Genomic DNA, 26,617 nt, shown 5'->3' with positions numbered 1-26,617 from the left:
GGCTTTGGGGCGACCCCGCTGACGGGGGGGTTGCTGCGCGCTCCTTCAGCCCCTGCCTGCGCAAAGTACGCGGGGCCGGGGGCACCCCCGGAGCCGGGGCTGTAGCACCGCCGCCCGCCTCCCCCGGGAGATACCGGGGCGGGGCTGGGCACACCCGGGGCAGGGCCCGCTGGGTCACAGGGGAAGCCGGCGGCGCCCGCGGCTCCGCGGCCGCGCAGCGCCGCGCCCCGGGGAGAGAGAGAGAGGGCGGGCGGCCCTGCCCGGCACTGCCCTGCCCCGGGGGCGGAGGGCCACGGAAGCCTTTGCCTCCTCCCTCCTCCCCCGGCCCCGGCGCACACGGGAGGAGCAGGCGGCAGCCGGAGGAGCGGCTCCGCGGCCCCCGCCCTGCCCCAGCCGCCGCCGCCGCCGCTCGGAGATGCCGCCCGCCGCCCCGCGGCCGCTGCCGCCGCTGCTGCTACTGCTGCTGCTGCTGGCGGCTGCGCACCCCGCCGCCCCGCCGCACAGGTACCGCGCGGCTCTCCGCGCCCGCGCAGCGCTGCGCCCGCCCCTCCTTAGGAGCGGTGCCCGTCGCGCGTCCGTGAGGTGCGCGGACACCTCCGCTGCCCCCGGGCAGCACCCGCGGGGGTTTTATTGCCCGTGACCGCACCAAGGGAGGGCACAGACAGGCGCTTCTTCTACGGACACGGGCCGCCGCGAGAGCAGCGCCGGTAACGGCGTGGGCAGCACAGTCTAACGTACGGCTGTCATACGGTATGATAGAAAATACTGGCCCCGCGCCCACAGCTCGGCGGGGCGCTCGCTCACCCGCAGCAGTGACGCTGGGGGGTTTGGGGGCTCCTGGCCTGTCCCCCCCAGCAGCGCGGCCCGGGGGGACGGGGGCTGGGCCCTGCCGTCTGCCCGCTTTAGCCCCGGACACCCGCACGCCGGCAAAATCGGGGCGTGCGGCTCCGCAGCGGACGGGAGTAGCGGGACTCGCGCGCGTCTCTGGTGGACTCTGTTCCTGGGGCATGGAAGGCTTCCAAAGCGACTTACTTCATTAAAATGTCTAGATTCAAAGCGTTTCAGGGTGGAATAGAAAGGCATTAAAAGTTATTTTTATTACTGTGCTATTTTAATTACTATTATATATACTATAAAAAGTCATTACTAATGACTTTTTATTAATTATTTTTTCATTACAATAGCAATTTGCAATGATGTATCACACCACCACACCTTCCATTTTATGAGTTAAAAAAGGAGGGCAGGATAACAGTCTGCATAAACCCAGAATTAAGGGCCAAGTAGTTAATTTTCTCTCCACCTATGTTGCGTGTTAAATTGCACATTCTATGTCAATAATGAAATTGTGTAAGTAATGAACCATATGTTTAAAGTTAGCAATGTTTTTAAGTATTTAAACTGTGTTTTTAAGACAGTCTGTGCCTCTTTACTATTATACAAAGAAAAAATGAAATATATTTAAAAATTAAGCACTATTTTTCCTATTATTCTCAGGCCTACATTTACATGTGGAGGAGTTGTATCTGGAGAGTCAGGGTTTATTGGGAGTGAAGGATTTCCTGGAGTCTACCCTCCAAACAGCAAATGTACTTGGAAAATCACAGTAAGAACTTTTAATATCACAAAATCAGTGCTGAAGACAATGAGGAGCTATTTGTTGTTAATGCCATTGTTTTATATGGGATAACATATGTGCAATAATGAACTCAGTAACTCTGAGCAGCTCAACTATCTGGAGCTTTTTAGGGTTGCTGTAATATGATAATAGTGGCTGAAATAGAACTGACCTTGCCTAATGTTAGAAGCAAATTTTCATTGACTTCCATAGATACACTTCTAATTGTTTTAAATTAACTCACTTGAAAGCAAATTTCTACCCTTCCAGTCACTGTGGAAAGCAGTAGTTAGACCAAATGGATTAAAGTAAAGCTTTGAGGTATAGATAGTGAAAAGCAAAATTTGTTCACAAGAAGACATAGAAAAAGTTTCAAACAAAACCAAAACATTCAGGCAGATTTGCTTGCAGTGTGCTAGTAACAGTGTTCTGCCAGCCAGGACATCTGGAGTATGTCATACAGCAAGCTGACAAAGCAATAGGAAAGTGTTGTTACCTTTATAAATGAGCACGTAAAAGCATATGGTACGATTGATATTCTGATGCTGAAATGAGACTGTAGGGCAGAGACATTGTATTCATGGACAGCAAATGTCATTAAACAGCTAGGACTTTTCCTCACATCTGCACAAATTAAGCCCTCCAAAATTTCCCACCAAATTTCCTCTCCATTTTTTTAGGCACAGTTCACTAACTCCCATGACATTCAGGCCTAGAATATGGGCTTTACAGAAAAAAAGAAGTATAAGAAAGCATACAAAAATAAATTAGTCTGTGTATTGATGGGATCACTGAAGACAGCTTCCGTTCAAAGGCTGCCTTACAGGCTAGGTGTTGGCAGTAGAATAGGATGTCACAGGATGATTGTGTCCTGCTACTATAGAGATGCTGATGCAAAGCAGGAGACATTGATCTGTTTACAGTGTTCACTTAAAACGGCTCTCGTACCAAACAAGCACTGTAATTTTAATCATTTTATCTGAAGGATACAAGTGAAGCTGTAACAGTTGCTTTCTGCACCTTTATGTTGTATTATTATTAGGGTGAAGTTAGAGATTACCTTTAATCCGTGACTGATGTTATCCAGAAGAGTATGATGTGAAATACAGTGTACGCTCTTAAATAAACTTGCTTCCTGCTATTGAGGGGGTGAGATTATAGCAATTAGCGTGGCCCACTTTACAGTCTAAAGAGCAGATGTAAATTGCATTCTAAATCATACACACATGCCTTAAATAAACGACTCTAAAGTTAGTTTACAAATGTAACTCAGTATTAGATCTTCAAAAGTTCAAAACTGAATCTGGAGGAAAATAGTAATTTTTATTATAACACCATAAAGTTTTTACCATTAAAAATTTTGGATTGCGAATGGAAGCAGCACTGAAGAAGCATGTACTGAAGCATGCCATGGATCTGCCCTTCGTCATGGGGGTAGAGGGAGAAGGGAACGATTGCATTTTAAAAGTCTATACAGAGTGGTTTCATTGCAGACTTAATGCGGCTGTTGCCAACAAGATGTGAGCATCCAGGTTAGCCTGAACATTGTGAGAAGCGTTATGACAAAGCTGTAGCAGATCTGTCTCCACTTGGGCCTTACTGACCATGGGAGGACCTTGACGGCTTCTGGCATTTCATGATCATCCTGACTCCCACTGTTCTGCTGTGCTACCACTTACTCCTGCTCTTTGACTGCTGCATACCTACTCTCTGTAGCTCAGCCAAAGCCAGAGAAGGGCTGCACAACTGTGGTAGTCCAGGCTTTCTTCTGCCCACACCTCATTTAACCCCTATTAGACAATACTGTTCTCTAAGCCAAGCTGAATTTTTTTCCCCATCAACTGTGTAGAACGCCCTGTCTTTTGGATGCACAGGAAGGATGTAAGGAAGGCAAGGGCTACAAAACTTGCAAGACTAAGCCTGCACCCTCTTTAAAAAGAGGATGATTCACCGAACTGAGGGAAAGTGGTACACTCAAGGGTCTGGTTAGCCTGAATTTAAGCAACAAAATCCTTCTACCAGGTACTGCTGAGGCTCAGAGTAGCTTGCCATAGCACCCAAGTAAGAAAGCCAGTTACACTGTCATGAAGAAATATGCTGTAGTTACTGTTAGGCTTCCTCATTTAGCATCTGATCTTAGAAGGTGACTAAGACTTTTTGCCTGTCTGTTTTAGCCAAGGGCTGTGAACACCTTCCTGAAAACACTCTGCCTAATGCAGGATCTGACAGGTCTGCAAGACTGGAAGAGACATTGATTCACTTTGCGTCTGGGTCACGAGAAGCACGAATCTATTGTTTTCTCAACTACAGGATCTCATCATCTATAGAAGCAATACACAGAGAGGCAGAGTGAAAGCAAATTCATTCTTTAGAAGAAAATAGGTTTAGAAAACATTATAGGTAATACAGATAAAGCAATGTAGCATTCAGGTATCAGCTGAAAGCTTTCCAACTGGTTTGCTAAAGCTAGAAGAGTCTCTCTAACTCAATTATGGTTCTGTTATTTCAAGAGACTGGGACTTTTTCAGCTGGCTAAAGAAAACAGCTTCTCTATTCTAAGAGCTCTAAGAAGTGTTCAGCACATGCTTGTGGTTATATTACAACCTTGGCAGACTACCCAGCAGCTTTTAGCTGGCTTTGCTAAGAAGTCATTTGTACAGCTATTTCCTTTCCTATAGTAATGTATATAGCTTTATCTAAAATATGTCATATACATTTACTTTAATACTCTGTAATCCTTCTTGGCCATCACCTCACATAAATGTGTCACACAGTCCAAGAATCTAGACTGCTGTCCTGTGTTTTTCTGGCAGAATGTGTAGTTCCCATAAAACTCTAACAACTTTATGTGCAACAATAATACTGAAGACTGTCAGAGTTATGTAAGGTTATATTTTTATAGGTTCAGGAGCTGTGTTCCAGCAGGTTTGCTGACAATAAGCAAGGTTTGAAAAATTTACTTCTCAGGGGAGTTGGGAATCTGCCCTGGGGAAGTGAAATATTTTAAATAATTTTCTCTACGTTTTTAGCATTCATTTTCCCATATCATGTGAAACTGCCCTTCCAGTAGAGAACAGATTTTTACACACGGTTGTATTGCCAGAAAAGAAATAGCTGAGCAGAATCTAGTGCCTTTGTCAGAGAGAGCTATCTAATATGAAATGTTTAAAAAATTGTTCCTTTGTGGCTGGAGAGGATGGAGCTAGGGAACGAGTGACTAGGCAGGAACTGTGGTTCTTCCCAGGATGTAACTCCAAATAACTTTCACATTCATTCTCAGTAGAGAGAAATAATGTTTGGCTTGCAGGTAGTTGATGTATTTTTCAAGTCTGCCTAGGACTGCTATGGCAAAACATACAATCAGCATTTTGATATTAAACATACACCAAACTATATTAAACCTATATACAATATAGGTTTAAAAAATAGGCAAAATATTTTCTCAGAAAGTTGGCAGTTAAGGATTTTTTCCCCCCCAAAAGATTATTTTTGAAGCAAATAATCTAAACGAAGTAATTTTGAAAAGTATGAGAGTTCAGGAATCCTCCCCAGAAACAGGGAGACACAATGATGAAGAGGGCCTTGTGTTTAGTCAGAACAACAACAGAAAAACAGCTTAACTTCTTTAAATGTTACTGAACTTTGATTAACATTATATGAAATACTTGCAAGGAAAGATAACAAAAAAAAAAATCTAGGGACCTTGTTTTGTGGTGGGTTGTATACACAAAATAATCATGCCATTTTGAAGAGGTTAATAATCTACATGGATAATTTTAGGGAATTATGCTCTAGAAAAACTCCTCCTAAAAATTCAGGGAGTGCTATTTTCCTTTAGCCTTCAGTAGGAGTAAGGCATCCTTCACGTGAGTTTAGCATCATAATTTCTTACCCTAAAGAAGTTCACAGAGTTAAAATAAGGGAGGCAGAGGGCAAGTGTGGGTCAGTCACCCTCTGTGTGACAAGGGGAGGCAGAAGCTAAAGTGCCTCTGTCATTGAAAGATACCATAAAACAGAAAAATAAGGCACACCCTGCAGGGGAAGCATCACATATTCTTCCTTTGACCCCTCCCTCTTTTTTTTTTTAATTTTCTTCTTCTTAAGAGCTGCAATTCCTTCCAATTCTTCCTCTGAGGTATCCCATCATCTTACTGCATCAGGCTCGGATGTGGCTCAGAGTAAACAGTATTGAGTCATGCTGGCCTTTGCTTTCTCCCCTGTGTTTCTCATGGTGCAATATTTTAAATGTCCTAGGATAAACACTGGCAGATTTTAGCACATTAGTTTTCAACATTCAGAAAAAAGGGCAATTGTTTTACAAGTGTTGTTTTGCAAAGATGCTGTATTTAGGGTGGGATGATTCCTTGGGAGTAGCTGCAAACTGGAGTGGCTACTGCCAGAATGTGGAACCACCATCCTCTGCACTCTTGAATGTCATCTGGCCAGACCACAAACTTTTAATTGATTTAACATGCTGGAACAAATGTGTTATTTTTGTAAATAGTGACAAATATTATTTTAATAAGCAATGACATTATTTTATAAAGTAATGGCAGTAAGTAGTTACTGTCATTAAGGGCCCCAGTTCACCCATTTTTGTAAAGTACTTCTCTCTCCAAATTCAGCTAAATGTGAGCAAGGATTATTCTGACAACTGAACGCTGGAGTAGGGTCCTTGTTAAACATTCATGACCGTGTGGCTGAGTTTTTCCTACACATTTTCTTACAGACTGTCATGAAACAAACTTAGAAACTCAGTGTATCTGTGGGGAACAGTGGACTAAGATCAAGTAGACTGAACTAATAGAAGCTAGAAAGATTAAAAACTATAATGAAATATAATTAGATAAGGTAATGTAGCATAGTATAACATAGTCAGAGGTGGAGAGAGGAGAAGGAAGCATACAACACTGCACAGAATTACTTATACTATGAAACAGAAAACCCAAGACTTGGGTGAATGGTTGTCTAGCAGTTAGGAATTTGACTGCTTTGCCAGCGTCCTCTCCCTCTTGAGCACAGCTCAGTCCTACATCCTCATTCCCCATGTCCCACCTGGGGCAGGATGAGAGAGCAGAATAGCCAGGGGTAAGACTGAGTGCCTTGAGGCTGGTGTGAGCAGAGCAGCGCTGGTTTAACGTGCTCATGGAACAAGGCTGTCAGTGAGCACCCGTTAGCATTATTGAGGGATAACCAGTTGCCTAAATCTGAAGGCATTTCTACAAGGACAGCAAAAAGACCTTTTCTTACTCCAGAATCAGCCACCTCTCACATTTCAACTTCCTTCTTCAAACTCTGGGTGGGAGTAGGTATCTTCAAAGAAGCAATTCAAGCTGAGAAAGTAGGGAAAAATCTCGTAAGCACTGACAAAACTTTAATCTACTATGATAGAGCAACTTCCGCTCAACTTTCAGAAACAGTGGAAGGAAAAGGGGAAAATTCTTAAAGATGGGTAAGTTGCATCAAAGCTGCAAGACACTGTAGCAGAAAATGTTGGACAATCTTAGCTGTAGGCATAACAGTTCAGTCTGTTTTAAATCATGATAACCTCTGAAGGTCACCTCATTTGCATCGTGTTGTACCAGTTGTACAAATCTACAAATAATGAGTCTTCCACCCCAAAAGAGCATATACTATTTTACATCCATATTTCTGGAAGAAAGACTGTTTTAATTTAACTGCCTAAATCTGACTTTATCTCACTAACTTTACAGCCAGTGTTTTTGAACTGATTTGTCTGGTCACATAGAGTTAGTAGTGTGACCATAAATAACATTCAGGTCTTCTGACAGGAATACCAAATTCCTTTTATCTCTTTTTCTGTTAAAATGACCATGTCTTAATGCTTCTTAGTGATTCAGACTAGAAGACGAGTGAATGCAATAATAAGAGATCTAGTTATGAGAGCAGTGATTCAAGGAGTCACTCTTGCTTTCAGGGTGTCTTACAATATGACCATGTGTCTGTATTGGCCTTACGCTGACTAAATATACATGTGGGTTATTTTCTGATACCAGCTATAGGGCTTGCTCACTTCAGTAGTGTGAGTTTTAAAGCTAACATCTGGATTTAATGTTTTCTAAAACATAGTCATTGTGCTTTGGAATTTCTGGGTAAGATTAGATGAGTTTTGTGGTTTTGATGTAGTAGTAGTAGTAGTAGTGATGTATGTCAGCACAGGGGAACTGAATGCATTTTTGGGAGAACTTTGAACTTAAAGGAAAATACTCTGAAACCAGCAACTGGAACTGCGTGGGGCTGGCCAGCCAGTGTGTATGTGGACCCTGGGTAGTTGAAAACAGCTCATGCAAAAGTCCGTCCTGCTGCAGGATCAGTATCAGCACTAGACTTAAAAGCAGCTGCATGAATGAGCAACCTTAACACATCTACAGCACATTTTTCACTACATATAGAGTTGCTGCCTGTATTAGTATCTTCTGTGGGTTAAGTGGTAACTTCCATCTATAGCACTGCCATCTATACCTGACAAGGCATTTTTAACTATTGAAACTCACAACATTAAAACACTGTTTGACAATTTCATGTAGGAACAGTTTAGTTGTAGTTTATCTCAAACTGGTGTTTTAAAATGAGTCACTGTTAAGGAAGGCAAAAATTCATGAACTCTTAAATGTGGACTTACTGCAGATATATTAAGTATGTGTTATATATTTAAAGCAGAAAATAACAGCAGTGTCTCAGAACAGCTGCAATCATTTTAATAGGTAACCACTCTACGGGGCTATGAATTGAATGCAGATAATTACACTCTGCCTGTCTAGGGTCCCTCTATACTTTAAAATACTGTTTCCCTTCATCCTGCCCTGTTAAATAGCATTCGCATTGAGTGCTTTGTTAGAATAGTTTTCACTTTGCAGTATTCTGCTTATTCTCTTAAAAGCTTGCAACTCTAGCCCAGGAAATGTTCTCCTCCTTGTAAACTATTATGTTCTCTTAATTTACATCCTTCTCAGTACTCTTGCCTCTTTTGCAATGTCCACAGATGCAGACATGTAAGAAGATTTGCCATCTTATGTTTACTCAGATGTTTTAGAAAACAATTCTTTTCTGCATTGAGGACACTCACTAATAGTTCTTTTGAACTCTCTGTTTATAGTTTTACATATTCTTTCCAAATGTAACTCACTCACTGCAGCCTTCAAGCTAAGTGTACCCACTCCAATAACTATTATGGTTGTACAGCATTAGCCATAAAGTTTCCCATTTTATTTATAAATGTAAAAGTCGTGTGTCAGTAAATAAAAAAATCCTTCAAACTATGAAACTCTATGACACAAATCAGCAAGATAAGAGAGGCCATGTCATTTGCTCAAAATTGTAAATTGCTAGTTCCATATTAAACCATATTCATCTCAGCCTCCTCACCTTACCTGGTGACAGGGAGCTACATGGTTGATTGCATACTTTCAGCAGAAAATAAGAAAAACATGCCAAGTTGAACTGGGTGGTGATGGTATATAATCGACTATGAGAGTCTGGCTAGACAATGCTGTGGATCAGGAAGAAGATAATCGCAACAGAGATTTTTTTTATGATGGGTACAATATGATTTTAAAAGACACTCCGCCTGGAGTATAGTTGACAAAAAGCTTACCTGGCAAGAAGTGAAGGATATGAAAATACTTATGCAAATAGTGGGATCAGATAGATATGTGGTGTCAGTCACACTTCAAGATACATCTCTCCCTCCCTCCCTCTCTCTGCAGGTCCCAGAAGGAAAAGTGGTGGTTCTTTCTTTTAGATATTTAGACCTGGAAAGTGACAACTTGTGCCGATATGATTTTGTGGATATATACAACGGCCATGCCAATGGACAACGCATCGGCAGGTTCTGTGGTACTGTGAAGCCAGGTGCCCTTGTATCCAACAGCAATAAAATGTTGGTGCAGATGACTTCAGATGCTAATACTGCTGGAAGTGGATTCATTGCGAAGTTTTCTGCAGCAGAACCACATGAAAGAGGTAATTAACAATTATGTATGTGCTGAAGACAAATATAACTGTATAACTCTATGGAGAGCCACTTTAGTGCTTAAAAAGATGCAATGCCAGAGATATTAGGGATTGTGCCCTTCAATGTATTCCTTAATTATCTTGTTTAGCAATAGTCGTTAATCAAAGTGGTAAAGAGGAGGGCTAACTATTGTAAGAGTTGTGGAAGAACTGCACCTAGTAGCAATATGGTAATAGCTAGTCAATAAAATGGCAGATGAAATTCAATATAGGTAAATGTTACAAATAAGGGCAAAACACCCTAACTTTATGTACAGTACAACGGACTCTGAATTTACTATTACCGCTTAGGAATAAGATCTTAGGTTTAAGATAGATTATTTATGAAAACAATAGTTAAGCATCAATGCAGTGCTCAATAGGTATCAAAAAACTCCAGAAACAACATTTTTTTGAAAGGGAATAAAGACCAGAAAAAAATCAACAAAAATTATGCCACTATAAATCCATAAAGCATCTAACATCTTGAATAGCGTGTGCCATTCTGATGTTCCCATCCCAGAACAGGATATAATAAAACTATCAGAACCAGATGCAGCAAGTATGATAGAGTTAAGGAATATCTTCTACACAAAGACCAGATGCATAGCACAGACCTCTTCATGCTGGAAAAGAGAATGTCAAGGGGAGCATAGGAGAGATCTCTAAAGTCATGACCAGTATGGAGAAAGTGAACAGGCACTAGAGTCACTATCTCTTCTAATACAAAAACCAGATGAGCAAGTAGCTGCAAAGAAAGGAGAGGGTGACTTCTCTCAGCGAGCTGTTAAGTGGTGGAGCATTGTGCCAGGGGACATTGTGGATTGTCAATTTCTACACTGGTTTAAAAACAATCAGAAAACCATATGAAAGAAAAATTTATTATTTATTATTAAACATAAAGGCATTGCCTTGTGCTTGGGAAGATAATGAACTGTGAGAGGCTGAGAGGTTACAGGGAGGTGGTATCGCCCTGCTGAGTGACTCTTTTCCAAGGCTTTTGCTATTAGCATGATACCAGATAGAAAGGTTGTTGGGCAGATGCAGTGCAGGTGATGAGTAATTAATTAGTCCTTCCAGTTGTATTGATAACTTTTTGAAAGATACATTAAACAACTGTGCTGTGATAGAGTTAATTTAATAAAGAAGGTTCATAATCATATTATAAATAAGGATTACATACCTGATGTAGCTTTGTAAATTGGTACTGGAAGGAGGAGATACGGAGGAAAAAGCCCCTCTCCATTGTGGGCTCTCCACAGGCTGCGGTTCCTTTGGGAATGCCCGTCAGCCCCGGCACAGCTGCCCCGCAGGCTGCAGGGATGGCTGCTCCAGCACCTGCATCCCCTCTGCCTACCCTGGTGTTTGCAGAAACGTTTCTTATTCTTTTTTTTAACCCCTTCTTCATCCACGTCTGGCATTTTCTGCTCTTTATTAAATATGTTTTCCCAGAGGTGCCAGCAGCTGAGCTGAAGGGCTCAGCCACGTCCTGTGGTGGGGCCGTGGCAGAGGCAGCCGGAACCGGCTGGGACCGGCCGTGTCTCCCTCACGAGGCCCCTGCAGTAAAACAAGTGCACGACACGGGTCACCCGTGTCCCTGTTGCACTCTGGTCAGCATGGTGTGCTGTACTTGCAGGGGATCAGTACTGTGGGGGGCGACTGGAGAAGCCATCAGGGTCCTTCCAGACGCCCAACTGGCCAGAGCGAGACTACCCGGCGGGAGTCACCTGCTCCTGGCACATCGTCGCCCCAAAGAACCAGGTAAGGTGCTGCCATCGCCCCGCCGGTGCGGCACAGCCGCCATGGCCTGCAAGGACTAACCTCATCAACTCCCTGCTCGTGCAACACACTGCCTGCCTTGCATGGAAACAAAAAAATGCTCTCTGGCTTAAATGTAAAGTTGGGTAGGTGCAAGGAGTGCAGGTGCACCTACGCTCCAGCGATACCCACCTTCCTCTCACGTACTGCATTGCTCCCTCCAGTAACTCCTGTGCTTTCTCAACATTGTAGGTCCTCTTCTGTGCATGGATACCTTCCCCTAAATTAAACTTTTTAAAGCATCTGTGACTGATGAGGCTTTTGAAACAGATTTTTTTTAAAGATTATTTTGTTAATTAACAAAAGATCATGCAAATGAAGTTAGGACAGGTGATCATCTCAGGACCAAACATGATGATGACCAATGCTAGGTTTAAGTCTAACAACATTTATAGCATTTTTGGTGTTGCTGCAGTTTGTTATTGAGGTACCCAGGCAGAGCTGATTGAATTTATTAAAAGCAGAAATGATTTTATTCTGTTTACAGTACAGGGAATATATTTGGATGTGTCCTGTGCAGGGATTTTCAATTTACCTTTCATAAAGTTTGTTTTATTTCATATTTTGAAGGCTCCATCTCATAACATGCTTGCTTAATTAGCCAGATGCTGTCAGAGCATATGTTACCACTTCATTAAGACCTGAAAAGATGTGACAGCAGACCAAGAGAGTCCATTTGCCACCGTTTGCCGCACATGGCAAACACAAGTGTGTTCCCTGTGCTGTAGGGCTACTCTCAATCCTAGCTTCACATTTTCTGGTTGTTGCTAAGCCATCTGCTCTGTACCTTGGCAGGAAGTCTACAATGACTGAATGTTTTGGTCACCAAGCATGTTTGGTAGGTTGCTTTTCTTAACCATGTCCAGCTTTTTAAATTCCTGTACATGTAAAGATGACTTTCCTCTTAATCTTCTGCTCATGACCATAATCCTCCAAATAAAAAAAAAAGCTGCCCCAGATAAATATATTATTCAGATCTTTCATAAATTTCCATTTACCAAGATATTTTCTCCTTTGAACTGAAGCAGTATGTCAGCTTAGTCTTTCCTGTACTCCTCTTTAATCCACATTCCTTGCTTGCTAGATACAGGTCATTTAACAATCCTATAGATAGACAGTGATTTTTAAAACCTTATCTGTAAACTGCAGATGACTGTGGTTCTTTCCAAATATCTCTAGATAAGCCTAAAATCTTTTCCTAAGCTTGTAGAGAAGGTTTAAGAAAGGCTATATAAGCATAAAAATAAGGGTGTTATATTCTGTGCCTTTTGAAGATCCTGTTCCATAAATCTACAAGTTTCTGAATATATATTTTTCATGTACTGCAATAGTGGTTGTTTGCATGCAAATTAGGCAGAATTTTGACAGTTACAAAAGCCATTTTTGAGGAAGTAGTGAATAAGCATCGCTCTTCAAGTGCACATGAAAAGCTGTTCACTCTTCCTTTTGCCAAAGTTCAGGTACTGTTGTCTCTACTTCCCTTTCACAAGCGTGTGAGCAATAAAACAAGGCACTCTTTTGCTCCTAATACAAACCAATTCTTCATTTATTACAGAAGATGGAGGAGGTCCTCAGGATGGGGAAGAGCTTCTATTCTATCTATGAAATACTTCTTTATTAGTGCAAAGTGCACTTATGAACAATAGTAAAGTAGACATTATGGCCTGCATTTTTGCCTGCTGTGGAAAAATGTAACATTTCTGCTCCCAGTTGCATTACTTCTTTCTATACCATATTTTTTGATTACAAGCATATTATTCAGATGGGGACTTCCATTTAAAGTGCATTTTTTCATCATGATAAAGTTTTTGAAACAAGCCTGTTACCCATCTCTGAAACCAAGTCTCCCTAGGTTACTCATACTTTATGGGAAACAAAATGATGCCTTACACATCTGAGTAGTGGAAAAGCATATCCAGGCAAAACTAAGACATCAGGTGATAACAGGCTATCATTACTATGAATATAGAATAAGATCATTTTTACTATGTCAGTAAATCAAATAAAGTGTATGTACAAATCACTCCTTTTCCTTTGTACAGTCTTAAAAGATTTAATACCATCTTTGTTTGAGACAGACCTTTAAAGAGAAATCCTGCTTATCTAAAATCAACACAATTCAGTGTTGTCATTCAAGCCTCATTTGTGCTATTTATGAGAAGGTGTTTTAGATACTGATGTGCTTCATATAAAGAAGCATTCTAAATGCATATACTACCTCTGTTTCAATCATGCAGTTATGTTGTGTTTTCCTTCCTTGCTACACACAGCTGACAATCATATTGCAGGACTTAGTTTCAGAGTAGTAAATTCCATTTCTGTTTTCTTGTCCATTTTTTTTCTTTCTTAAGTAGAAAAGTCCATAAATACAAGTCATATTGGAGATAATAGCATCAGTACTGGAAATACCAGAGTTATAGTAGTTCTCACTTAGGACTTGTAAAGCCACAACATTTATGAAGATCGTGTATGGAAACACAATTCCTTTAACTTTCTTCTGGTTTTAGTCTTACTATTAATAATTTTCTTTCTATCAATATTTTTGTTTCTGACCTTTATTTCTGCATCAAGTAAACACAGCACTGGCAACTAAAGTGATTCAAACCCTGCTCTTAATGAAGTCAGTGAAATGGCTCTTACCAACTTTGCCCTTGCTTTTTCTTTAGCATATCTTGAAGGATACAATGACTCTAAAAGCCCCTTTTCTGTGGTTTAGATTTGTTACAGTTACTTTAAAAGCAACAACACCTAACACTTACTATCTTGTTTTCATTCACTGGTAAAAATAACTTTATTAGAAGTTACTTGCATGTATTTGAGAACAAAATCTTTTTTATAGACATTACAGTCATACATTAACTATTTGTTGGACAGAAGTCATGTGAATTAAAATACTTTACTCCACAATTAAGTGGATTAAGGACTTTATGGAAAGAAAAATGAATTAGTACTTCATATGAAGAGGTCACTTACTATAAGAAGCACTAATAAATTCTGCATATCAAAACCTTAATGAGTTATTTACACTTTCCCTGCAGCTAATAGAGTTAAAGTTCGAGAAGTTTGATGTGGAGAGAGACAACTACTGCAGATATGACTATGTTGCAGTGTTTAATGGTGGGGAAATTAATGATGCTAAAAGAATTGGGAAGTACTGCGGAGACAGTCCACCAGCGTAAGTAACTCTCTTGAATTATGAGCTTCACTACCACTATGTGTCATTTTGCTAACAGTTCCGTACTGGGCTTCTGAAAGATTTATATTTTTTTTTAAATTAATTATGACTCTTCATACCTCCAACCAAACTTCTAGAAGTTGCTTAGTATCTTGTCTCTCCTGAGGTTTTCCCTTTCTCTCTTCCTCCATGACTAGCCCTGGCTTCAGCCCATGTTCTGTCCTGTCCCTCAAGCCTCATTAGAGCACTGTCTAATAACACCAATACTAATGCTATTGATATTGGTATAATACCAATATTAATTGTAGTGAAATAATATCACTTAATATGTATGTTTTCATTATAGATACTGAAGTACAGGGATCGAGCTGAACTCACTAGCCCCTTGGCTCATTACTCACTTTACCCAACTCATTTTACCCTCAGCCACTTCCCTTCTGCTGGTTCCCTGGCTGCTCTTGCATCGCTGCTCGCTGTGTCTCCCATCTGCGCCAAGTCTCTCATGGCACAAACAGCTTTCCTGAGCATGCTGGGTAGCACATCAGGCTTTCACCAGCTTTGCTATCAAATTGCTGCCCCCAAACCCCCTCAACATTCCCCCACAACTCACCTATCCCCAAAAAAACAACCCATCCACCCAAGGCACCCACCCCCAGAAACTACCCTCAACCCAGCCAATGGCACCAAAAAAAAATATAAAGTTTTTTGGGTGAGGCTGGTAATTTTTAGCTCTCCTTTCCCATTGTTCCTCTTCCATCAAGCTTCTTAAAGCTGAGTAGCTTTAGAAGATTAAGAGGATGCATTTTGTTTCAAGAAATACAAGCTATTAAAAAAAAAAAAAAGATACATGGAGGAGTGTGACTAGACACGTCTCAGAAGTGGCAGCTAGTTTGAGTCCCAAGAGCAACTAATTGTGGTACGGGGAGCGGGGGGAGGTGCATGCCTCAGTCTTTCTAAGCATAGCTTGCTAGACTGAGATTTACTGTGAGGTTTTTTTTGTGTTTTTTGTTCGGTTGGGTTTATTTAACGTTACGTAGTATACCCTCAGGACTCAAGAGGGGAGGCAGACGTTCTGTAGGGCTCTTTTTAAGAGGTCTTTTTAAAGATTTTTCTTATCCATACAGAAGCTATGCAATAGCATGACAGTGCTAGAAATAGAGTAAGCTTAGGCCTACGGAAATTTATTAGAAATTTGGCAAGAATTTAGTTAAAGGTAGGGCTGCACCTCAAATACATTAACTTCAGTTTCCTTCAGCCAATTTAGCCTTTTGGTCTTGAGTTACACTTTTATTCTTTCTTTCTTTTTTTTTTCAATTTGAAACTTTCTCCGTAAAGACATTTCTTTTCAGGCTTACATTCATTTCTTTTCAGGCTCCCTTCTTGTAGTAAAGTTAAAAAAGCTCCTCTATAAAAAGATACTGATAACAGATAGCCTTATGGGTAAGATTGTCCTTTAAGTGCTAGGTAATTCAGGCCACTAAAATGATGCAAGAGGCTAAATTCTAGCTGTAGTTACATACGTAATCACTTCCTTGTTTTCAAGAAAAACTTCACTAGCAAAAGAAGACTATCTTTCCATATTGCCTCCAATCCAAAGGCTGTGAGATAGAGGGAAATTCTGCAAGGCAGAGTTAGGATTGAGTCCTCAAGGCAAGGAGGTGAAATAGAAATCTTGGATATTCACTCCACCTCTTTGACAAATGACATTCAGAATTTTTCCATTTTTGCCTCATGTATACATTCATAGCAAAGTGACTTCATACTTTATACCTTGGAGCTTTACCAGGAAACTAAGATGAATTGTTGCCCTGTGGTGCTGTGGCACTTGGAGTGACTGCAGATGGACTGAATGGGTCTCCAAATGGCTGATATGTTTCTTTGACCTGAATGTTCTAAGCATCTGTATACATTAGATAACAAATCACCATCATCTGAAGTAAAAACACCCTCCCAAAAGGAATTCTATTGCAAACACTCCTCTTTCTTCAGACAGAATAAAAAAAACAACCAGCAGATGACAGACATTAGTTACATTACTTAATATTTTATCACCACGTAGACAGGTATTCCATTGATGAGCATAGCATGAGAACCTCCTTGTGGCTTTGCAGATCCATCCCTTACAATTCAACTGTTACCGCAGAACAGTAAGGTATTTACCTTCAAGCTACTGTGAAAAACCCCAAACCCTAAGAGAATCTAGCATTAGAAACACTTAACTAGTGATCCGTACAAATACCTTCCATTCCTGCCATGGATGTTTTGTTGCACAAGTTTGTTCCAAAGCACTGGAGCAAATAGACTTGCTTCCTAGTTGAACAGAGCTTAAGCCAAAACCATGATTAGAGTCTAGTTTGACTCACTGTATATGTAAGTTGTGACATTTCAGATCTTTTCCAACTGAGGTAAGAACTTAACTCTACAAGATCTTGTCCTTTCTTACTTCTCAGAAGGCATCAGTGAACACCACCCCTTACAGTGAAGCTGGTGGTCTCCAGTCCCTGGGACTTAGCTGCCTCTTTCCAGGGAAAACCAATCCCAGCTGTGCAAGTACGTTTTGCACTGTCAAGATCTGGTTTTGGCTGACAGGGCAGTGCAAAAGGAAGAAGTGCCAGTTAGCCAGTTGCTGAGAGGCAACCAAGAGTAGCTTCCTAAACCACCTCTCAGCTGTGGCTCGGCATCTATCCCCACAGCATGTCAAAGCTGTAAATTGGTCTGCCAAACCCTAATGGGCTTCAAAATATAGACATTTTAGTATGGACTTTGCGCAACAGGCAAATAAGGGCAGAATACTGGGCTCAGACTCAGGCCACATAGCTTAGAGATGAGATTTCCTGTTACAGAATGTTAGAAGTGTCCTGAAAGCCAATTTTAGAATAGCACTGCTTCCTAACCAGAGATCCAATATAGAGCTTGAACACAGTCATTTTCCCTTGCAGAGCTGTATATAAGCAGCTTCTCTATCCAGTGAAAGGGGGAAAGTATGGCTCTTGGGGATTTTCCACTAGCTCTGCAGAATTCTCATCATAATTTATCAGCTGCATTCAGAAAAACAGTAAGGACAAGACCAGTGTTGTAAAAGAACCAGAAATCATGGTGTGTGAACTGAATTGTGGAGCAAGCCTTCTCTAAAGAGTATTAGTCACATGTCTGACACATGGATTATGCAAGGTAGAACTCATTAACCAGCAGATATAGATAATGTAATGTGGCCTTTTGTAACAGAAACAGAATACATCAGAAGTATGAGTAAAGTGGATACCTTAAACTCATTTGGTGGTTACAGAGATGAATTCAGGCCCAACTGCAGACCAGGAAGCATACAATATAACCACATACCTGATTCCTAAATACAATTACTATGATACATATATAATAATCACAATTTATTAGAAGTAGGAATTACTCAAAAAAACCCCTGCCTCTCAGACAAAATCTCCTTTTTAAAAAGACAGGATACACCGATTAGGTCAAATTTTTCAGATTTGGTATTGTAGTCCTGGTGTTCAGGAAGCAGAACAAAGCTCTCGGGCAGCTGATAATCAGCGCCTTCCTGCACCCACAGCCTGTGTCAATACTGCAGCAAGAAAAGCATCATCTGTGGAACTACTGCGGCATCTGTAAACGTATAGAATTCCAGGTAACCAGGCACTTACTTTTGGTTATGTCAGACTCAGCCATCAGAGTAAACTGATTTCCGAAACACGTGCCAGAAAACTGGGAGATGATCACAAGTTTTTACTTCAAAGGTCTGATCAAGTGTTTTGAAGAACTGCTCATGAACTGTCAGGCTTGCTGGGAAGAAACAACACAGTCATTTTAGTAAAACTACATCTGAAAACTGCTTTCTATTTTCCTCTCTCCTCACGAAGATTTTTTGCTCCTATATTTATTTTTTCTCCTGTTTCCAAAAACTGTGGTTTTGCTTGAAAAATTTGAGTTACTAATTACTAACAAATAATGAGACAAAGTCTGTGGAAAGCTCAAAAGAATAAGAAGTGTTGCTCTGGCTAGACTTCCATTCCATATGGTTTTCTCTAATGGCAGTACTGAATGAAGTCTCATCGCACTACATCCACATCCAGAGGCAGTTTGTGTCACAGAAGGTACTATGCAGTTTATGAACTGAAAACCAATACACTGAACAGCTCATGACATTTCAAATCCTAGGAAAATAACTCCATTAGCTTTTCAAGGCCTTGGTAATGAATATCCAATCATTGACAAAAACGGAGCCCACAGAAATAATAACCCAAAGCATTTTATTTTTTAGTGTTTTTGTTGAAGACTTACAGAATTATTGAATTAATTTTCTTAAGGCCCTCCAAATGTATAATATGTTTTTCATTAAACAAAAGCAAGTTTTAAAAAACCCATTTTACCTCTGCTACATACCGAGGATTTCTTCAATATATTTTCACACTGTGCTAATCTAGCCCCTTCTGTTCCATGGAAGTGAAGTCTGCAATGAACTCACACAGAAGAATTTAAAGATAACTCATACTGACATAACCTTCAGGAATCAGAGGTTTAGGTGATTCATCAGAATGAGTTTCCCACTGAAAACACCAGTGTCTGACACGACAGCAAAGAAACGTGTATTTCACTATTAGTCTGGGGGTACATACTGCATTCAGACCAATAAAGTGAAGAGCGCTCTCATTTTTGTTGTAAGGAAAATGCTATTAATGATTTTTGGTTTTGACATTCAAAACAATGGAAATAATTTTTTTTTCTATTTCAGGCCTATCCTGTCTGAGAGAAATGAGTTGCTCATTCAGTTTTTATCTGATTTAAGCTTAACAGCTGATGGTTTCATTGGCCATTATAAATTTAGACCAAAAAAGTTACCCACAACTACAGTTCCACCTACTACCACAACAGTCCCTGCTACCTCAAGTAAGTTTTACTGTCTTTATTTTATTTCTTAGAAAAATCAATTATTCCAGGACAAGGAGAGGGTTACAGAAAAAAATCTAATAGAAAGTGTATTAAAAATTACAGTTTTATGGTTTGTTAGTATTTCAAATGTTGAGGGAATGAATTAAAATTAGTATACTCAAGGGAGAATCTACTTAACTTTAAAAAAAAAAAAAAATCTATCTAGGTGAGAGTTCAGTGTAACAGTAACTCACTCCAGCTGAGAGAATTTTCCTGTCTCTTCTCAATTTTTGACAGTTAACTAGCAAATTCCATAGAAGAATGGATGAACAAAATTCTTTTGTATAAGAAGTTCTAAATCTTTCATGAAATAGTTTTATTTAAAGGAACTCTTTCTTCTATACAAGCTACTATGTAAAAATCTGACCATATTTTTCTTCATATAGTTATTAAGATCAAGCAAAATTGGTATGGAAGCCACCTGAGCCCTCTTCAGATTCTGTCAACATCCTGTCAATATGACACTCTCCTAGAATTATTTTTATTTAAAAAAATTCAGGGATTGGAACTTATTCAGAAATATGTTACACTAAAATTAAGTTTCCTTTTATATTTAAGACTAGGTAGCATATAGGAAAGATCAGAGGAGGATTCCTCTGGAGATATTGCTGAAACTACTTCATTACTGAGATATTGAAGGGATAAATTCTTACAATTTCTATAACCTGAATGTAGGGGATTTAAGATACAGTTATAGCAAAAAACCAAATTATTTATGATGTTTTTGCAACACATAACCTGATTTGTACTTAAAATGCATCAAAAGTCAGGGCAGCAATGGCTTGTCAGCAGGAAACCAAGAAACTGTGGTGCTTAAAAACTGAAAATGAAAGGTATTTAAAATAGATGAAAATAAAACTTTATAAAAATGAAATCATAATGACCTCTAAATCATTCTGATGTGACTGCTACTCTAATAATAAATAATTCAGCTCTTCTTCACTACAAAGCACTTCTTATCCAAGTTGTTAGTTCAAACACTTGGTCTCAACTAATCCAGGCTGTCAGATACCTCACACTGCATTTGTGTTCAGGGTTTTGCCACTGAGGTTTGCTCTGTGAGCTGTTTGTGTGTGCACATGCAAAAAAGACATACTTTACTAATTAATGCCAAATCAACTTTTATGACAGTGTTAGAAAATAAAAGCAATGTAAAGCATCTGAGAGAGTACAACAGAGGGAAGGTGTTCAAAAGGACTTGGCAGGCAGACAGAAGTAAGAAGTCCTTTCAATGTTTGATCAGTTGTGCATGGTGTAGGCATTTCTGATCTTAAAAACAAGCCAAAGCACACCAAACCTCTGATCAATCATTTGCATTCAGAAGTGTCCAGCTCAAATAGACTTAGCTTATTATCTTGCAAATCAGACCTGTTCACACTTGCACAGAACTCTAGGCATTAATAAAATATTTAACTTCAGTAGGCACTCTCAAGAATTACTTCAGTCTTTATCTTACATAAAAATATTAGTACCTGAAGAAATAAATAAATGCTATGCAATACGTTAATAAAAGTAATGAAGACTAATCCAATACATATGGTTAAATAATTGATTTTCTTATTTCATTGGGTCGTCATGCATTTGTCTGTCAATATGGCTACATGTAAAATGGTAGGCAACTAAACTTTCAATTCAGTTCTTCTCCAATTCATAGTTTGCTAAAATACCTTAATTGTCTGTACAAAAACAATAGTCAGTCTCTACTGACAAATCATAGTGATGTTAGTCACCAACCAAAATTTACTGAACTCAAAAGTAAAACAACACTAAGTTACATATGTAAGATCACACTGCAATCAAATGTAAATTTTCCATAACATCCTGTTCTAGTGACCTTAGTTGAGACACACATGAAATGATGATCGGAGGAGGGCAGAGAAAAGGAATGTTGTTATTGTGGTGTTCATCCCTTGTAATACCAGATCTAGTTAATGTATACATCAGGATTATTAATCTTTCTTCTTCTTTTTTTTTTTTAACATACTGCTTTGCATTTGTATCAAATACCTCACTTCAATTTCAATTTACTCCTTGTTCTTCAAAAAGTTGTGAAACCTACAGCTGCCTTGTGCCAGCAAAAGTGTAAGAGGAGTGGGACTCTTGAAAGCAATTATTGTTCAAGCAACTTTGGTAAGGAAGCAAAGTTTTTTTCTTTTTAATTATTCACTTGGTACTGCGTTTTTAGACTCAGGAATTTTACCAGATGTAGTTCTGAGTTATCATTAATATATAAGCTATATTTTTACACCATCTCATCTGTGTATCTGACATTAGTATCTGTGTTTCACTCAATACGTTCTTGGAGATTTTCCAAAATAGGCACCGCACGTATGTCTGAAACAAAGCTACTTTCCCAATCTGAAAAGCAAATGACAATAGAAGACAACCTCCTACAGGAAAGTATTGATTCAATTAACGTACTGTCATCTCATTTGTCTGTAACCAGCCAATACACATTTTATGCTCTACCTGCTGGCTATTTCAGAATTCAATTTACAGACTTCCGAAATACTTTTAAGAGAAATTAGAAGGCATGGAAGCTTGCAAGTACTGCTTTCCATACACAGACACAAATCACTCAGGAAAAATGGTGTCTGCTGCATATTTGGATGGCATGGCTGATTTATTCAGTTATGTCTCAGAGTATTTTCCCATATTAATAGTGGAAGCTTTTTTTAATGCCCTAGAATATGATTAAATTTAATGCCCTATAATATGATTAAATATAAAATTTGATGAGGCACTTTCCCCCCCACTGTTTGTTTTAACCTAACTCTCTCTATAGCTAATCCCATAAGATTTGAGGAAATCTGCTGTTTCAGGAATGTGGGGGCAGCTTTGCATCATGTTGCCAGAAAGAATTGAGGGCTGTGGCTGTACCCTAAAGCAGAATGGAGTCATTGCAGCATGACCCCTTACCACTCTTGACCACCAGCCTGTTTTAATTGGCAACCAATATAAGCTGGCCCAAGACCAAAAGAAGCAGGTAGGAAAAAAAAAAATTGTCTCCTACTGACCACACCTCAGCTCTTGTAGTTGATGGTAAATGACACTATATAAAACTTGTTCTTTCTCCTCTAGCATCAGGGTAATAAATCACATTCTCCCCTCTCACCTTTTTTCAAATACTTGAAATTTTTCAGTTTTTTCCATGGCAGGACAAAGAGTAAAAATATTTTATATGCTACTGTGAATGCAAGGGTATCCTAAGGTAAGAACAGAAAGTGTGGTCTTTGTAGAATATGATTTATTCTAAGTTTATTTGCCAACTTTATGAATTTAGAAAATAAGAGCTCTTTCATCATGCATTTCGTTTTTATTGTTTCTAGAAATATAACTACAATACACACCATTTTAACATCCACAGTTCTCTTTTGATTGAACTTGAATATTCCTATTTAATTAAAAACTCTGGATTGAAGGAAGATAATGTGCAAATTTACAAATGCCTAACCCAAAATGTGGATTGTGCAGATTTGTAAAATAAATCTGGCTGCACGTAACTGATAACTGAAGATCTAATTGATTTTAGGATAGAATAGCTTATTTTAAAAAGGTGATCTGAGAAGGAAAAAAAAAAAAATGTTATTACCATTACCATTCCCTTATGATAAATAAAGATGGCCTACTAGTTAATCTAGTCATTCTAGGAAAAAAATAGTATCTTTTATTTTCATACTGAGAGGTCTTTAGGAGATATGATGGTCTAATCTGTAGTCTAAATTTAGCTGAAATCAGCAAATTCATATCAGTACCAGGCCTCAGACAGATCAAAATCTAGCTCCTAGGACACTGGCTATTCCCTGTTACTCATTTGAGTGTCAGAGATCTGGGAATTCAGCTTTTGCCTAGAACATTTTCAATTCAACTTCTCCGCTGTTTTAAAATTAATCATTAAAAGTAGTATCAAATTGTATTGATTAATTGAAATTATCAAAACCTAGAACTGGGCTTGCAATAGACTGATAGATTCTAGGAACAGTTTTACATTTGGTGCCACCAAAATTTGTCAATAGTGAGTTATCTATTACAGGTGATACCCACATTTTTAGTAATTGTTTCCAGTATTGTTTGTTTCCTTATTATGGAGATGCCTCAAAATTTATGTCTAAAAAGTAATAAAAATATATCAAATGTATCAAATGTTTTTTTCTTCCAGTAATAACTGGAACTGTAATCACAACAATAACGCGGGCTGGCAGTCTGCATGCAACAATATCCATCATTAATGTATATAAGGAGGGAAATTTAGCAATTCAACAAGCTGGCAAGAGTATGAGTGCCAAGATTATTGTTGTATGTAAGCAGTGTCCTCTCATCAGAAGAGGTAAGTACACAAAAATAACTGCTTTGTGTGTTTATAAAAGACAACGGTTTTGAAAACTGCAATTTGAAATATGATCCCAAAAATCACTAAAGTTGCAGTAATTGTTTCTGTAATCAGCAACTAATACTATAATCAATCTAAGATAAAAATTACTAGTTATCCAGGTTTATATTGCATTTTCCAGTTTTACTTATAAAGGATTAAACTCACTTAGATCAAAGGAATTTGAAAAACTTTTTTTTTTTTTGAAACCCATGTGATATAAAGTAGAATCTGATTTGGTTCTCTCAAATGAGATTTTTTTAGATTTTGGTTTTACGTGTATGTATTTTGGAGCTAATTTTCATACACAGTTATTTAAAAGGGAAAAACAGCATGTATACCTAGAAGAGCAGTAAGTTGCAGCAAATGACAAAAATCCACACATTTCCCTCTTGCTTCTCTCCTGTACATATTTGCATCTTTACTGTAGATATACTAGTAGTATTAAGCCCACTCTATATCTGCAAACAGCCGGTATTTGTTTCTATAGCTATCTTAAAGTATTATGAGAGATCAACCAAGATAATTTCCAGTTAAATGTAACAAGGGCTATACCTACATGGTGTTGTAAGAAATACTGAGACTATTTTTCATTGAAGCAACTAAATGAAAAATAAAACAGTTTTCAGCTCTGCCTCCTGAGTAAACAGATAGAACAGGAGAACATAAACGGAACCATAGCAGGAAACAAAGTAATTTAATAAGCATCAAAAACCCCAAGATAACATTCAGGATACTACTGGTATTTAAGCATATTAATTAAAAGTGGGCAGTAGCAAAGTGAAAAATCCTTGTCAGAAACTACATTTTGCTTTTACCTTCAGTTCTCTGGAAACTAGACATCTGTCTGGGAGACATAATAATATCCTTGGTGGAACAAATTGTCTCCTTTTAGGCAGACCACTGGCTCCAAACCACACACTTCTGTTTCTCATCCTAAATCTCCATAAATTATTTAACAGCCATTACTTTATATCTAAACTTTTCTGCTTATACCCTTATAATACCACTCCTTCCAGCCTAAGGCCTTGCAAACCCCTAACCCTTTTAAGCCATAAAAAAGACGCAAATCCATCCAATTTCTCCAAAGCCAGAGCTTATCACACAGAAAGTCCACCTTACTTGCCTGACTGCCTCTCTATATATATAGAAAATGTTTATGTCATTGGGTGAGGAAAAGGTAATGAAAAGACTTAAGTGCATTATCCCTTAAGTGCATTATCCTACAAGCTGAGCAAATGAGAAAATATGCAAAATGAATGAGACACGTGCCATTTTGGGTGTTAGAAGCAAAGTTATTCACTATTTATACTGCGTTTCTAATGTCTTTCAGACTCATCTGGCAGTCTACATTTAATGAATATCTCCTATATATTTAATTATGTAGTAGATACTAAGCTATATATCTACTTGATTTTCACATAACTCTACTTTTCAGTGTAACAAGCATGGCAAAAATGGGTGAGGAAGTATATGCTTTAGGTAGGAAGGAAAAAACGTTAGAAGGCATTGGTAACAGTGCAAATGAATAGAGACCACAGATAAAGAACTATACTTATTGAATCACATCCCGGATTTCTGTCTTATAATGTCATGCTTTCCTTTGTAGGTTTAAACTACATCATCATGGGCCAAGTAGAAGACGACGGTAGAGGCAAAGTCTTTCCCAACAGCTTTGTCATGAGTTTTAAGACTAAGAACTCAAAGATCCTAAATGCCTTGAAAAACAAAACATGTTAAAACTAAACTCTGCAGCTGCATTCTATCATCTCTCTTGAAAAATACTCATTTAGTGTTAAGTCATGAAGATTCAACTGACTGTCAACACTAAGACCATGCTCACCCTTTCTTCCCTCCCATCCACCTAAGCACACCCTGGCACAAAGTGGTATCCATTACATGTACAAGAAGAGAACAGATCCTCCTAAGTCTTACAGCTGAAGATTTGCAGCACAGCCATCTGATCTCAAACATACCAAATTCCAATTACTCAGAAGCTGTTAATTTATAATTGTCCAACTTTTTAAGGAGTTGTGTATGTAAAATAAGAATTCTAAGTGCAATATTTATAGTAACTCATTTTAACTTAGCTTTTTCTCTAAAGTTGTTTTATTACATGGATTTCTGCATTATTATCTGTGCTTAATAAAATATTTTAAGATTAAATCATACACCAACTAGTTATTCATTATGTATAAGAGTGGGACAGGCTAAACATAGAAACTATTTTTTGATCATTTACATGCTTTTGATGGTTTGGGTTTTGCACAGTATGACTGACACTACACTTCCTTGCTGATTAAGGGCCTGATTTTCCTTCCATTGAAGTCACTGAATCATTGATTTGAATAGAAACTGGATTTACTCTTCAAAGAATTAGACAACAGTAAAACAGCACCATGCTTTTCTCTACTGATGACTATAATCTAGTTAGTAAATGTCACTATTAAGTTCCTTAAGGTAATGAGGGAGGAGGAAGGTAGAAATTAATTTAGTGGCAGTAAGGTACACATGCAGATAGTTTAAATTTTTTCTGTATTGTGAAAGGACAATACAGCAATGCTCAGTCTGGCACCAGTAGTGTAAATAGCATATCTAATTTATTTCATTCCTACATGCAAAAGTATGAACAAATACCTCCTTTGAGAATAAAGGAAGGAATGGACTGGAAGCAGTTAGGCAA

The 26,617-nt window shown here is 38.8% G+C and overlaps 2 protein-coding genes across 2 annotated transcripts in view; both read left to right on the top strand.

The window, feature by feature from the left end:
* The window catches only part of PAQR9 (progestin and adipoQ receptor family member 9), a 30,548-nt gene extending 29,039 nt beyond the window's left edge, over nucleotides 1-1,509 (top strand). Inside the window, exon 4 of the transcript XR_012624292.1 lies at nucleotides 1,498-1,509. The gene's annotated coding sequence lies outside the window, so the exon portion shown is untranslated. The remainder of the gene's footprint in view (nucleotides 1-1,497) is intronic.
* Nucleotides 196-26,105, top strand: PCOLCE2 (procollagen C-endopeptidase enhancer 2). Its single transcript, XM_074833827.1, has 9 exons — nucleotides 196-504; nucleotides 1,498-1,606; nucleotides 9,346-9,601; nucleotides 11,268-11,392; nucleotides 14,488-14,624; nucleotides 19,369-19,523; nucleotides 21,612-21,695; nucleotides 23,725-23,892; nucleotides 25,544-26,105. The coding sequence occupies exons 1-9, from the start codon at nucleotides 416-418 to the stop codon at nucleotides 25,672-25,674; spliced, it is 1,254 nt and encodes a 417-aa protein (XP_074689928.1). The 5' UTR covers nucleotides 196-415; the 3' UTR covers nucleotides 25,675-26,105.
* The last annotated feature ends 512 nt before the right edge of the window (nucleotides 26,106-26,617 follow it).

Source organism: Strix aluco, chromosome 9 (assembly GCF_031877795.1).
Source record: "Strix aluco isolate bStrAlu1 chromosome 9, bStrAlu1.hap1, whole genome shotgun sequence".
NCBI classification, from domain to species: domain Eukaryota; kingdom Metazoa; phylum Chordata; class Aves; order Strigiformes; family Strigidae; genus Strix; species Strix aluco.
Note: the sequence above shows the minus strand (reverse complement) of the source record. Positions and strands in the feature narration are given on the sequence as shown.

Excerpts from the sequence above, each read along its gene's own strand:
- PCOLCE2 (XM_074833827.1), top strand. The coding sequence starts at position 416 with ATGCCGCCCGCCGCCCCGCGGCCGCTGCCGCCGCTGCTGCTACTGCTG. Across the intron at positions 14,625-19,368 it reads TGCGGAGACAGTCCACCAGC|GCCTATCCTGTCTGAGAGAA; the intron begins GTAAGTAACTCT and ends TTTCTATTTCAG. Across the intron at positions 23,893-25,543 it reads GTGTCCTCTCATCAGAAGAG|GTTTAAACTACATCATCATG; the intron begins GTAAGTACACAA and ends TTTCCTTTGTAG.